At 47.8% G+C, this 14,071-nt stretch overlaps 1 protein-coding gene across 2 annotated transcripts in view; it reads left to right on the top strand.

The window, feature by feature from the left end:
• LOC144000364 (uromodulin-like) overlaps positions 1–14,071 on the top strand; it is a 100,373-nt gene that overhangs the window by 50,627 nt on the left and 35,675 nt on the right. For both annotated transcript variants that reach the window (XM_077494159.1, XM_077494158.1), the window contains exon 7: positions 11,356–11,532. In XM_077494159.1, the coding sequence (XP_077350285.1) occupies positions 11,356–11,532 (177 nt within the window). The remainder of the gene's footprint in view (positions 1–11,355; positions 11,533–14,071) is intronic.

Below are 14,071 nucleotides of genomic sequence, written 5' to 3'. Positions count from 1 at the left end.
GTACAAGTACACAGCAAGTACACAATCCAAAAGACATTGCTGATGCTTTCAGTGATTATTATGAGTCCCTCTATAACCTTAGGGAAGACCCGAGCACGCATCAACCCTCAGACATTCTAATTTCGAAGTTTTTAGAGGAGGTTGACCTTCCCAAAATCTCCCAAGATGAACTAGGTGAGCTAAACCTACCTTTCACAATCCCTGAAATTCAATCAGTGCTTAAAGGTATACCTCACAACAAGGCACCAGGCCCAGATGGCTATTCGTCAGAATATTACCAGTTATATCAGCTTGAGCTATCCCCATACCTTAAACAGATTTTTGATGCCGCGATGTCCGCCGCCGCCTTTCCAAAGGAGATGCTGACGGCCTCAATTATTACCATTCCTAAAGCAGGTAAAGATACTTCCATGCCACAGAACTATAGACCGATATCTTTACTGAATGTCGATGTTAAAGTATATGCTAAACTAGTGGCCAATAGGCTAGCAAAACTTCTACCCAGTCTTATTAATCACGATCAAGTGGGTTTTGTTCTGGGTCGACAGGCTCATGATGCCACTAGGAGACTGATTAATCTGGTTCATACAGCGGAGCGGTCGGGGAAGCCTTCTCTGCTTCTGTCACTAGATGCGGAGAAGGCCTTCGACCGCATTCATTGGGGGTATATGACTCAAGTTCTACAAAAGTTTGGATTGATGGGGGGGATACGGAGAGCCATTTTGGCGCTCTATTCCTCCCCATCTGCGTTTGTGTTTGCAGAGGGGATGTTCTCTAAGAATTTTACTATAACAAATGGCACTAGGCAGGGGTGCCTGTTGTCCCCGATCGTCTTCGCCATGGTGATGGAACCCGTGGCGGAGATGATCAGGAGGCATCCCGGAATTCAAGGCATCTCGGCTCGAGGGGTGCAACACAAGATCTCACTTTTTGCGGATGACGTCATTTTGACATTGTCCAATCCCTACCAATCTATGACGGCAGCTCAGGAGGTACTGACTAATTTCAGTAAAGTAGCATTTTATAAGATTAATGAAAGTAAGTCATGTATCTTAGGATTGGGAATTGATGCCCATCTACAGGCAAACTTACAAAGAGACTTTCCGTATCCTTGGTCCTCTGACTATATCCAATATCTAGGCACTCACATAACCCCTACCACAACTATTTCACGCGAACTTTCCTCCAATGCTGGAAGCTCTCCATGGTGAAATAACCAAACTCCAGAAGCACTTTTTGTCCTGGCACGGTCGTTTAGCAGCCTATAAAATGCTGCTACTCCCCAAATTAACATACTTATTTAGAGCCTTACCGATAATTATTCCCCCCTCCTTTTTTAAGACCCTTCAAAAACAAATGTTAAATTTCATTTGGGCAGGGAAAAAGGCGAGATTTTCGTCTAATATGCAGGGCAAAAATAAACAAGTGGGGGGGTATAGGAATCCCGGTTCTCCAAGACTATGCCACCGCAGCCGTACTGGACCAGATAAGAAGCTGGATCTCCCCAACAGAACCCAAGCCTTGGTGCCAACTAGAGCAATCATGGGTACACCCTAGGACATTGAACTCTCTTTTATTGGCTTTTAGTGCTGACCAATCCCACATTGAGGTAGACCACCCCACCATACAAGCCTCTCTGCAATCGTGGAGCAGGTTCCTAGCGTTGTCGCGCAATGTTGACAGACTAACGACAGTCCCCATTCCTGTGAAGTCACTCCAATGGTTGATACCCAATATCTCCTTGAATATATGGCTCACCAAAGGGATTACTCTGGTCCAGGAGCTCATAGTAGGAGATCGTATTCTTTCCTTCCACGACTGTTGTACTAACTTTAACATCCCCCCGACTGATTTTTTGACCTATTCTCAAATTGCGTCCTGGTGGCGTCAATCGGGCTCCACTAACTCCCTAATCCCTTCGGGGGCGTGGGAGTGTTTAAATTTGACCAGCCCCAAACCCAGAGGCATCACTATATTGTACGACCTCCTGAATAATAAATCTTCTTTTGTTAAATTTGGTCATTTGGTGAAATGGGAATCAGATCTCGGGAAACAATTTACGGATAGACAATGGTTATCAGCAATTAAAGACAATATCCGTTTCTCAAGGTGTTCAAACTATTGGGAACTGGCGATTAAACTCACAGCCAGATGGCACCTTACCCCCTATATTATGGCTACATTTTCAGAGGGACAATCCAATCTTTGCTGGAGAGGGTGTGGTCAGGTGGGCACACTTATACACATGTGGTGGGCATGCCCACACTTGCGGAGCTTCTGGAATGAGGCTTTCAGGAGTTCTTAATAGGTCATCTCCCGAAAAAGCATTGCTGAGTATAGATATGTCGGTCTATCCCCTACCATTGAGAGCCACAGCTATGAACATCATATTAGCAGCGAGGTCCCTGATAGTACAAAGTTGGAAATCGGGGGACATACCTACTATGCGGGAACTGATCACAAAGGTCACTATCATTTCGGCATATGAAATTTTTTTAGCATACCGAGATGGTACAGGTGCGAAATACAGGGCATATTGGTCTGCCTGGAACTGCCGGTTCCAGGATAATGGATGAATTGTATGACTGCGACTAATAGTATGAATAATTTGGTGTAGACTGCCTCAATTCCATGTACATTCTCCCTCCCCCCCCCTCTCTTTTGGTCTTTCCCTTCTTTCCGTGTTCCAAAATGTTGAAGTTTTACATCTCTTGTCCTAAAGTGTTGTGAATGCTACTCGGAATAACTGGATCTCATCTCCAGCACGTGTTATGCAATACAATAGAAGGTCAGCTCTTGGATGAGTTCTATGGTTTACTTTTTTCTTCCTTTTCTTTTTTTGTTACTAATTTCACAGGATACAGTTTGCAAAGAACGGTATTTGTTTATGTGCTGTCAATCCTACGACTTCTATGTGTACGATATTATAATATTGTGTCATTGTGTCCTGGCACTTCTGTATTTATGTTTTTTCCCCCTTTTCTTATTAATAAAAATCTATTTGAGTAAAAAGGATTTTGTATTAACTTGATAATGGAGTGGGGAAAGGGGTGGGTTAAAATTGCCCCCCCCCCCCTCTTTTTTTCTCTTTTTGTTGGGCTTTGTGTATAATTTTGATGTTTTGATTTAATGTTATGTTTGTGTATATGTTGTTGTGGTATAAAAAATTAAAATAAATTCTGATTTAAAAAAAATAAACTCATATCATGATACTGAATGTGATAACTCAAAATGTTTTATGATAGCGATGAAAGCGATATCTTATTTGAAAAGGAACGTTTATTGAGCATGTAAAATACATAGGACAACAGAAACACATGTAGGGTGCAACATGCACCAAATATACGGATAAAACAGCTGTTAACAGTAGGATGGACTGGGAAAATAATCCTTTGTTTACAAGCATAATAGTACATTTACAAGAGTAGTATGGTGTGTTCAGGGAGGGGGGGAAAAGAGGACCGCAGAAAGTGGGGGTCACAGGCAAATACACGGCCCAGGTTGCATGAGGTTGCTCATAAGGGGGGAACATGGGACCATCAGCCAAGGATGGGGATCCCCCCATCAGCTACAGGGGTCGACTGGTCTCATCGGACAGGCCCTTGATAGTTTAGGGGGTGGAGTGGCTACAGGTTACACTTGGTCTGTACATGTATCAGAGTCTCCCACCCACTTGTCCCATATCTTGGCAAATTTGCCCGGGCATCCTCTATGCTTATACAGCAATTTTTTATAGGGGAGAGTAGCGTTGACAGCCGCCTTCCATTTCCAGACAGTAGGGGAGGTCGAGCTCATCCAGGTGCGGGCTATCAGCAGCCTGGCAAGAAATAGTCTCTTGCAGGAAAGTAGTCAGAATCCTTGTCTCCTCGGGTACAAGGAGAATTCCTAACAAACATTGGTGGGGGCAGAGTGTCAGCAGGGAGCCCATTTGGTCATGGGGGAATTCAACAATCTGTTTCCAGTAAGCCTGCAGCTCGGGACATGACCATATGAGATGGTAGAATGGGGCCTGGGGATCATCACATTTAGGGCATGCCGGATCATAGCCTGGCCTAAATTTGGACAGCCGACTGGGGGTTAGATATGACCTGTGGAGCATGTAAAGGTGTGTGAGTCTGTCTGTAAGTTTAGGGGAAACCAACTTAAGAGCATCTAGTGCACTGTCCCAGTCCGCGTCCTCGATAGCCCCCATGTCCACCTCCCATCTAGCCTTAAGTCGATATGCACACGCCCCCGGCGTGAGTAAGTTGTTGTAGAAGAAAGAAATCATCTGCTTAGGGTTGTCCCCCAGGACCACGGTCAGGATCGGGAGCGCTCAAGTCTGGGGATAAGGGATCCGAATTGGGAGTTAAGGGCATGGCGGAGCTGAAGGTATCGGAAGAGCACTCGGTTGGGGAGGTCGAATTCGTCTTTGAGGGCTTGGAAGGGTCTAATAATTCCGTTGGTGATGACCTGGGACAGAAAAATAACGCCCATGGCCAACCATAAAGAGCGGCCAGGGACGGTAAATAGTTCGGGGAGCAAGGGGTTATCCCAAAGGGGGGTGTGGGAGTGGAACCTGGGGGCCCCAGTAATGGAAGTGGCCTGCTGCCAGACCAAACAATGGTGGGACAACATGTCACTCCCCAGGGCGGGTAGTCCCTGAGGGCCGCGCATAAGGAGACAGAACGGATGTTTGACCTGGCCGAGTGCAGGGAACACGCCAAGGTGGTGTAGCGATCTCTGTCAGCCTGATTAAAATAATAGAAGTGGGACAGTTGGAAGGCTAGATAGTAATAGTACAGGTCTGGTAAGGCAGTGCCGCCCAGGTGAGAAGGACATTTCAGAGCGCTCCATGAGAGCTTGTGTCGGGATGAGCCCCAAATAAACGTGTTTAAGAGGGGCTCCAGAGATTTAAAGGTTCTAAGTGGGACGCGCAGGGGAGCGTGCCAGAACATATAGAGCAGTTTGGGGAGGAGGATCATCTTGACCATATTTACACGGCCCATCACCCCAAGGGGGAGACGGGACCATGCCTGAGTTTTGTGTTTAAGAAGGGCAAACAAGGGTTCTATGTTTAAGGTGGCATAGTCAGTCAATGATCGTGAGCATTGTACTCCCAGATACTTTATCAGACTTGCTCTGACCAGGGGTAGTGCCGCCTGGTCATCAGACGGGGCTCTCCGATCCAGGGGGAGGATCTGGGACTTGGACCAATTGATCCGTAGCCCAGAATATTCCCCAAACTGCTCTATCAGTCGCAGGGCCACCATCAAAGGGGGACCCGAATCCTCTAGGTACAACAACATATCGTCTGCATATAGACTTTGGCCGCGTACACACGAGAGGATTGTCCGCCCAACTTAGTTCATCAGACAGTCTGACAGACAGTCCGTCGTACTTTTGAATGAACGGACTTGACCACACGCGATGAACGAACAGTCCGCTGAAAACTTGCGCGATGACGTGTACAGCACGTACAACGGGACTAGAAATTCGACGTGCAATACACTGCAATGCAACCTTCGGCCGTGTAAATCCTTTCTGAGCATGCGCCATACTTAGTCCGTCCAACTTGCCTACTCACGAGCGGACTGTCCGCTGAAACCAAGTTTGGACGGACAAAATTACGGAAATTCCGAAAGACTTGGTTCGGCAGACTGTCTGCTGAAAAAGTCAGCTGAAGCCCACACACGAGCGGATTGTCCGCTGAAACACGTTTCAGCGGACTAAGTTGGACGGACAATCCTCTCGTGTGTACGCGGCCTTAGGGTTTCCGTCAAAGGGGCCCGACCGCAGGCCTCTAATGTACGGGTGATCGCGAATAGCAATGGCCAATGGTTCAACTGCCAATGCATATAAAAGGGGGGATATTGGGCATCCTTGGCGAGTTCCCCGGGACAGGGGGAAGGAGTCTGATATCCTACCGTTGACCTGAATCTGAGCAGTGGGAGCGCTATACAGAAGCTGACGCCATTTAATAAAATTAGGACCAAAACCAAAATTGGTCAGACATTCCCATAGATAACACCATTCAACGGAGTCAAACGCCTTTGCGGCGTCGAGACTCACCACCACCCATGAGCCAATGTTGTCATGAGTGGCCTGCAGATTCATAAAGAGCCTGCGGAGATTAAAGGCAGTGTTCTTGTTAGGCATGAACCCCGTCTGATCAGGGTGTATCAGGCTGAGGATAACTTTATTAAGTCGCAAGGCCAAGATTTTAGCTAGGATTTTGACGTCCAGCTGCAGGAGGGAAATTGGGCGGTATGACTCCGGGTAGCAAGGGTCCTTACCAGGCTTGCGTATAAGTACAATGAGGGCTTCACTCATGGAGGCAGGGAGGGACATCGTGTCGAACATGTGAGTGTAAAGTGTGTGCAGTTCTGGGATTAGTGTTTCTTGGAAATAAGTGTAGAATTCTAGGGGCAGCCGGTCCGAGCCCAGCGCCTTGGAGGATGGGAGGGAGGCAAGTGCCTCGGCAATACAATCAGGGGAGATGGGGCCTCCAGGAGGGATCTCTGATCTTGGCTGATAGAGGGGAACTTAATGGTGTGGAGAAATTGAGTAAGGTCAGCGTGCGAGTGTCGCGATATGGAGGTGTACAGGGTGGAGTAGAACAGTCTAAACTCCTGCAGTACCAGGTCAGGGTCAGAAATCATGTCACCGGTTTCGTTGCGGAGCTGAACCACGACCGGGGGGCTGTAGTCCAGCTGGACCATGTAGGCTAGCAGTTTACCCGCTCGCTGTTCAAAAATACGCTGTCTACTGAAAAATAGCCCCTGTTTCGCTTTCTCGTAGTGTAAATGGTCTCTCAACCGGGACTGGAGACGAAGCTGGGTGGCGTGTTCCAGTGAAGGGTCTGCCACAAATTGTTGTTCAAGGGACTGCAGGCGCTCCTCAGCCTGTGCCAGTGCCTGCCTAGAGGTGGCCTTGTATCTGTTGATGCGGGTGGACAAGAGCAACCTAGCGTGGAGCTTAAATGTCTCCCAAACTGACCCAGTGGATGCAGACCCCGAGTTCGCGCGAAGGAAGTAAGCCACTTTCCTCTGTAGTTCCTCCGAACCCAGGATAACCATGAACCAGAAGGGGTTCAGTCTCCATATGCGGGGGGTACAGTCGATGGCAGTCGCAACGTCAGCCAGTATGGGGAGTGATCCGACAGCACTCTGGCATCGAATCCAACCTCCAATAATTCGGGTAGCAGGGGAGGGGAGAGCAGGGCCATGTCTATGCGGGACATGGCTCGGCGTGAGGGGGTAAAGCAGGAGAAGGCCTTAGTGGTCGGATGTTTATGTCTCCAGGAGTCTGTCATGGCCAGTTTTGCTGCAAACCTACCAAACCTAGTGGTATGAGGAAGGGGGGACAGTTGGTCAGTTGTGCCGAGTCTGTCGAGGCTGGGGTTAAGGGTCATGTTAAAGTCCCCTCTCCAGATTACAGGTACTGTGGGGAATTTGGTCATAAAGGTGAGACCCTCTTGCAGGGCCTGAAATTGAAAGGGTGGTGGTATGTAGAAGGCCATGATAAGCAGCGTCAGACCACTCACGGTGGCATGTAGAAACAGAAATCTACCGTGTGGGTCTGAGCACAGGTCGTGCAGCTGGAACTGCAAAGTTTTGGCAATTAAAATGGCTACTCCTCGTGAATGAGAGGTGTAAGGGGCACTGTACATCCAGCCAACCCAGGGTTTTCTGAGCGCCCTTTGGGATTGGCCTGTGAGGTGAGTCTCGACAAGGATTGAGATGTCCACTCCCAGGCGTTTAAGGTGGGTAAGGACCGCCAATCGCTTGGGTTTAGCTCCAAGGCCCCTGACGTTCCAGGTTGCAAGTTTAAGCGCAGCCATGGATCTTGCAGATATGGGTAAATCCACTACCGACCCCCTTAATGGGAAGCTCGGGTGGGCATGGTAGAGAGACAGCCACGGGACCTCCCCCAGGTCATCACCCACAAAAACAAGAACACACCATTAGTAAAGCTACAGCTGTAAATAACACAGTACATGACATAGATAACCTTGATAACATTAATAACAGTGCCTACACTGGACCAGCGGGGCAGAACATCAGAACGGTCCCTTGCCGCAGCCACGGTAGTGACTGCTGGCCAGGGAAACATAGCATTAGTGGGCGCAATTATAACAAACTGCAGAGCAAACAGTACAACAAATTGCAGGGTATACATTTTCCAGGGCAAGAGTCAGCTGGTCGTCTGTGAGACCAAAAGGGAACATATCATGGGGGGCACTCAGGGGAAGAGGGGCAAAACAAGGTAGGCGAAGGACCGCACCCGAGGGGGTGGTGGGTGGGCACAGAAGCAAGGGGTCCAAGCAACCACAGGGGGACCTCCGTATGTGCTAGCAGGAAGGGACAGGAAAAGGGGGGAAGGAGGGCAAAAGTAGAGTGGAGCAAGAGCAAAGGCACAAAACCCCCAGTATGATCCACGTCACCCCAATACGGACATCCAATACAGAGAGAGCGGAGAAGGATGCGCCCACCGTCCACCACCCGATCAGCAATGCAGAGGAGAAAAACATTTGGGGGAGTAATAAAAACTGTGTATCCGGGGGACAGAAGGGGTACGATGGTAGGCAACACATGAGTCAGCAGCATAGCGTTCTCCCGGACAGAGGGTGCTCACAGTGGTAGGGGCGGCAGTTCAGGGGATCGGTGGAAAAGGGGGGATACGGCGGGGGAGGAAGGCAGGGGCAGGGATCAGTCACGGTTGTTGAGGTAAGTAGGTATGCGCTCCCCAGGGGCTGCGATGGTCATCATTGAGCAGGGCCCCGCTCCTCTCCCTGTTCCAGCCACGATGAGGCAGCGGCAGGGTCTTCGAAAAAAATATGTCTTGCCCTCGCGGGTCACACGGAGCCGAGCAGGAAACAGCATTGCATATGGTAGATGGCGAACGTGCAGCTGACGCTTGACCTCAGTGAATTGCGCTCGCCTCCACTGGACCTCCGCCGAAAAATCCGGGAACACCGCCACCGTAACGTTGTCGACCGGTATATTTCCCCGTTCACGGGTGAGATGAAGCACTGTATCCTGGTCTCTGTAGTTAAGTAGCTTAGCAATAAATGTCCACGGAGGTGTGTCGGCTGGCGGGGGACGAGCTGCCAGGCGGTGTGTCCATTCAATCACAAATGTGGAGGAGAAGGATTCCCTGCCAAAGGTTTTAATGAGGAGGTTTTCCAAGTAGGTGGGGGGGTCGGAGCCCTCCGAGCGCTCCAGGAGGCCCACGAAGCGGAGATTGCACCTGCGGAGTCTATTTTCCATGTCGTCCTGTTTATGGAGGACGACACTGAGTTGGTGTTGTAGGCGCTCCACTGAAGTCTGTAGAGGAGGAATGTCCGCCTCCAAGTGGCCCACTCGCCGTTCGGCCTCGGACACCCTATCCCTCAGTTTCTGCAAGTCATGCCGAATATGGGAGATGTCTACTTTAACCTCCTCTATCTTGGTAGTAAGGGCGGTTTGGCAGGAGGATACGGCCTTGAGAATCTTGTCGGTGTCGTTAGCAGGAAGCTCCTCTGCGGTACGAGCAGGGCCACCATCTTCCTCCGCCACGTCTTGGTCCTCATGGCGGAACTTAGCCAGCTTGGCGACCACCTCGGAGGGTCTTTTGGTCGGGCGACATGGGGGGCAGAGTGAGCACAAGGTCCCCGGGCTTCATTGCGGTAAGTTTCAATGGAAAATGGAAAATTCCCAAAGGATGAGATAGAAGGATAAGGTCTCAGACGGAGCTCTCACTCAACACGTCCTACACCATGAAGCTCCAGACCACGCCCCGATGAAAGCGATATCTTAAATGTGTTAATGGTGCTCCAGGTGAGCAGAGACGAGGTGAAAAAGCCACAAAAGAGATCCTTCTAAGTGTAGTATTTAGATTAACATATATGGAAAGGATAGCAGAAAGTGAAATAAGGGCATAATCCCATTCATAGGGTTTCTGGAAACCCATCCTAGATTCAAACTACCTAATTTAGCACATGTGGAGAATATGACTATCTTCATGCAGAGTGTGGATGGGCAAACTCAACACTCATCAGGGACTTCCATTGTGTTAGGCTATTATCAGATCCAGTGAACAATGGTAAAGGTGTTGAGTCCCCAAATTATAACTAAATTGTGGTCAGCAGAGGTGGCTATTAAATAAAAAGGTGCTTATGAAAAGATTCTTCAGGAAGGTCAGTAATTATTGAGCATAAGACTAGGTTAAACACAATTGCATGTCCCACTGAAAGGTGCCCTATGGTCTTTGGACTGACTATCACCAGAGACCAAGGTCTCTGCCATAGACTTGTGATGTACATTTGATCGTTACTGAGGGACGTAGATAAATTTAAATGAGCTAACATACGGTACCAGGTTCTCTCAGCCGATCCAGCGATACCGTATGTGTGTTGATCTAGGTTGCGTCCTTCAACTAAGCCTCCAGGCTCCTTCAGAGAAGCCAGCCTTGTGCACGGCCTTCTCCTGAAGAGTCCTTCCCTGGGGTTCTTCAGTTGCTTGGCCTCTCCCTTCAGATGAGATGGCACTAGACCACCCTTGCTCAGTAGGCCCCGAAATCCAGTCAGGCCTGTCCCTGCATTTGCATCGCCTCGGACCAGCCGGCCCCGAGACTTGGGATGCATGGTTCCGCATCCCAGGCCAGGAGGGCCATGGGGCTGGGTCAGGAGGACCACCAGAACCGAACAGACAGAAAATAAAGATGGAACCCCACACCACGTGGCATCGGTACCTTAAATACCACCTCCCAGAATGCACAGCAGGAAACACTCCCACTGTGCTGGTTCCGAGAAAACAATGGCATTCAATACACCCAGCTAGTCTGTGTTTCTACTCTTGCCGGCGGTGACAGCAACACCTGCAGTCAAGGAGAACCCAGTGCAACCGAGCTGGACTGGTACTGAAACCAGAAATTTAGAGAAATAGTCCTGAAACCCAACTGTGGTTTCAGACAAATTAACTTTTCAAAAAAACATAGCGCCTGCTCGTTAGGAGCTAGCTCTACACATATATTGAATATAACTGTGATATTATCATGCTTCTTATAGCATCACACAAAGATTGAATTGTTATAACCATGTTGTAGGTACTTTTGAGTGCTCTGCTGTTCTGTCTGGGAACCAGAAAGGGTTGGAGCAGAAACAGGAGAAAGAGACCAATAAAATGGAAGACATGGAGAACAAGAAACGGCTTCACTAGCTTTTAGCTTTCCTACTACTAACCCCAGAAACAATTGAGTACTGACATTTGAGTCTGTCACACATGCACCAATACGGCTACAAAACATAACATAACAAAATACATTTATTAGCCTTGTTTTCAATGTATAATTGTAATTAAATTGTATCTAATTACTTATCCTTTATCATTTTAGGAAACACATTTAAATTTGAAAAAAATCCATATTATTACTACTATTACTACTATTACTATTACTACTATGATCCTGCTATTCTAAGTTCTCATTTGGTAAAAAGTCCGGCTGCGGGATCCTGGATTCTGAATGCTCAGGGGAATACATCACTTTCTGTTCAGATATTGGGATTCACTGGTAAGTTTTATCACCTTGCAGTATATGAATAATTCTGGCTCTGACAGGTCCTCTCCTATGACTTGTCTAATAAGTCCTTCTCAGTATTTGGATAATGTTAAATTCAGATCAGACTTAAAGCGGGATTCCACCCTAAAGTGGAACCTCCGCTGATCGGATCCCTCCCCCCCTCTGGTGTCACAATTGACACCTTTCAGGGGGGAGGGGGGTGGAGATACCTGTCAAAGACAGGTATTTTCACCCACTTCCGGGCATAGACTCCCGTGGGAGTTTACGCCATTTCCTGCCCTGCCGCGCTGTCTGCTGGGACATACACGGGTCCCAGTGACAGCGCGGAGATTTCCTATTGCACGGCGCGGCTCGCGCATGAGCAGTAGGGAACCGGGAAGTGAAGCCGATTTGCTTCACTTCCTGATTCCCTCACCTAGAATGGTGGCGGCAACAGCCGAGAGCCGATCGATCGATCAGCCTCGGCTGCCGGCATCGCTGGAACGCGGGACAGGTGAGTGTCCATTTATTAAAAGTCAGCAGCTGTAGTATTTATAGCTGCTGGCTTTTAATATTTTTTTTTTTTTGGTGGAATCCCTCTTTAATGGATTTGTTAAATTTGGGTAATAACGAATCCGGATTGTGGTGTGTTTTTTGGCATTTCAGACTCCAAAACATCTTCTGGGAGACATGTGACCTCCATTGAGCCAATCTTTTTACTTTAATCCTGTAAAGTGTTCTATCCCCCCCTCTGGTATGAAGGGGAGCCCCCTCCGAGAGCTCATATTTCCCTATTGTGGTTGAGGGAGAAGGAATGGAGAGATTGTTGTGGTAACATAGAGTAGAAGAGCTTTTTATAGCAGTTGGCTACAGTGAGGGCAGTGCAGACTAATGTTAGTGTTCTCTTTTAATTTGTACAAAAAGAAGCAGATTCATTTTTTCAGTGTATCCTCTTAACAGCACAAACATCATATCAGTCTGTGACGTTGACTATTGGCAGTCAGTGTGGACTGTTGTGGTCTATTGGCTTGCCAATTGTCAACTGGTACAGTTTTTTATTTTATTGCCTCAGACTAATTTATACATCCATGCCTACTGCTATTGTTATCTGCCCCAAGGCTCCTGCCACCTTCCAGGCCCTCTCACCTAGTAATATCTAAGTATCCTTGCCATTATTTTTGGAATAAAGTCTAAAAATGCATTACTCTTACATTGCTTCCTGCTCTATTCCTTACTGCTGTTGTCTGAGACCGCCAAATGCTGTTATCCCCCCAAATTCATTGTAATACTTTTTTTTTTACTACATTGTTAAAGTATACGAGATTCCCAAGTTACTAGGAGCTACTGCTTGTTTTTTCAGTTTTTTTTTTTTATTTATCCAGACTTCATCCCAATTTTTAGAGTTTTTGGACCCACGTTCTTGTTATGCTGAACTGTCAGGAACTTCACAATCAATTTTGGAAATGTGATGAAGGTTGTTCAGCCAATTGTTTGTTGTTGTTGTTGTTGCCCTTTCTCTGTACCCAAGTATCATACAACTCTCTATAAAAAAAGTATTTTTTCGTATCAGTGGATGTTATATTTAGTAAGAAGCAAGATTTGGAATTTTTAATTTTCTGAAATTCCTGCAAAAAAAGAGCAATAAGTGAAAATGTTAGCTTTCAATAATAATAAAAATACCTTATCAGCGATGCACAGCCGAAGCTCATTTTGGCTGTACTTTTCCTGTGGATTATAGGAGTGTATTTCATTCTGCACTCCTGTGACTTGTTTTCAGTTGTCAGTGGACTGAAGCTTGTTGTCAGCTGACATCACAAAGCAGGTCCAGGATAAGGAAAGATCACGACCATATAGTCAGGATCCACCCACATGCCTGGACCAGCATCCGGCTCAGCCTCTCAACAAGCCACCGACAGCCTGAGCTAGTCATTCCAGCCCTCTCCACAGCTCAGCGCTCCAGTGAATGGTGTGCAGAGCGGAGATCCAGTGCCTGACAGTTAACGGCTTTCTACTCACCGAGCTCTGAGAACTGAGCCATCAGTGGAATTTGATTGCTCGATTCTCAGTCATAGAAAGGGAAGGCCAGGCTAGATTTCAAAGCAGCTAGGCTCCTGTAGATGTCAATGGAAGCCAATTGCAGCAGACTAAGTGTGGCAATACATCAAAGGAACACACACTTTAGTACTGGCAGCAGACAGATATAGATAAATAGGTGCATTGTAGCAACATGGATAAGTCAGCCTCATACAGATCCATCAATCCCTCAGATCCTCGGCTAGGACAGGGTGGGTTCAACAGCAGCTAGGTGTCCTCATAGGGACAAGGGAAATAGTAATATCCAACATTTATGCCCCTAACATCCCCACGAAACAGTTCTTCAACACGCTAACCACTTGGCTCCTGCGCTACCCTCTACTTCCCCAGGTCGTTGGGGGGGATTTTAACTCTGTGTTTCACCCACTAGATGACAAATCCCCGCAACAACGACTTACCCCGTCCCCGACTCCAACCAATGCCACAGTGCTAGCAGCAACAATGGAATCCCTTCGTC

Source organism: Lithobates pipiens, unplaced genomic scaffold (genome assembly GCF_037356315.1).
Source record: "Lithobates pipiens isolate NorthernLeopardFrog02 unplaced genomic scaffold, aLitPip1_a1.2 Scaffold_22, whole genome shotgun sequence".
NCBI classification, from domain to species: Eukaryota; Metazoa; Chordata; class Amphibia; order Anura; family Ranidae; genus Lithobates; species Lithobates pipiens.
Note: the sequence above shows the minus strand (reverse complement) of the source record. Positions and strands in the feature narration are given on the sequence as shown.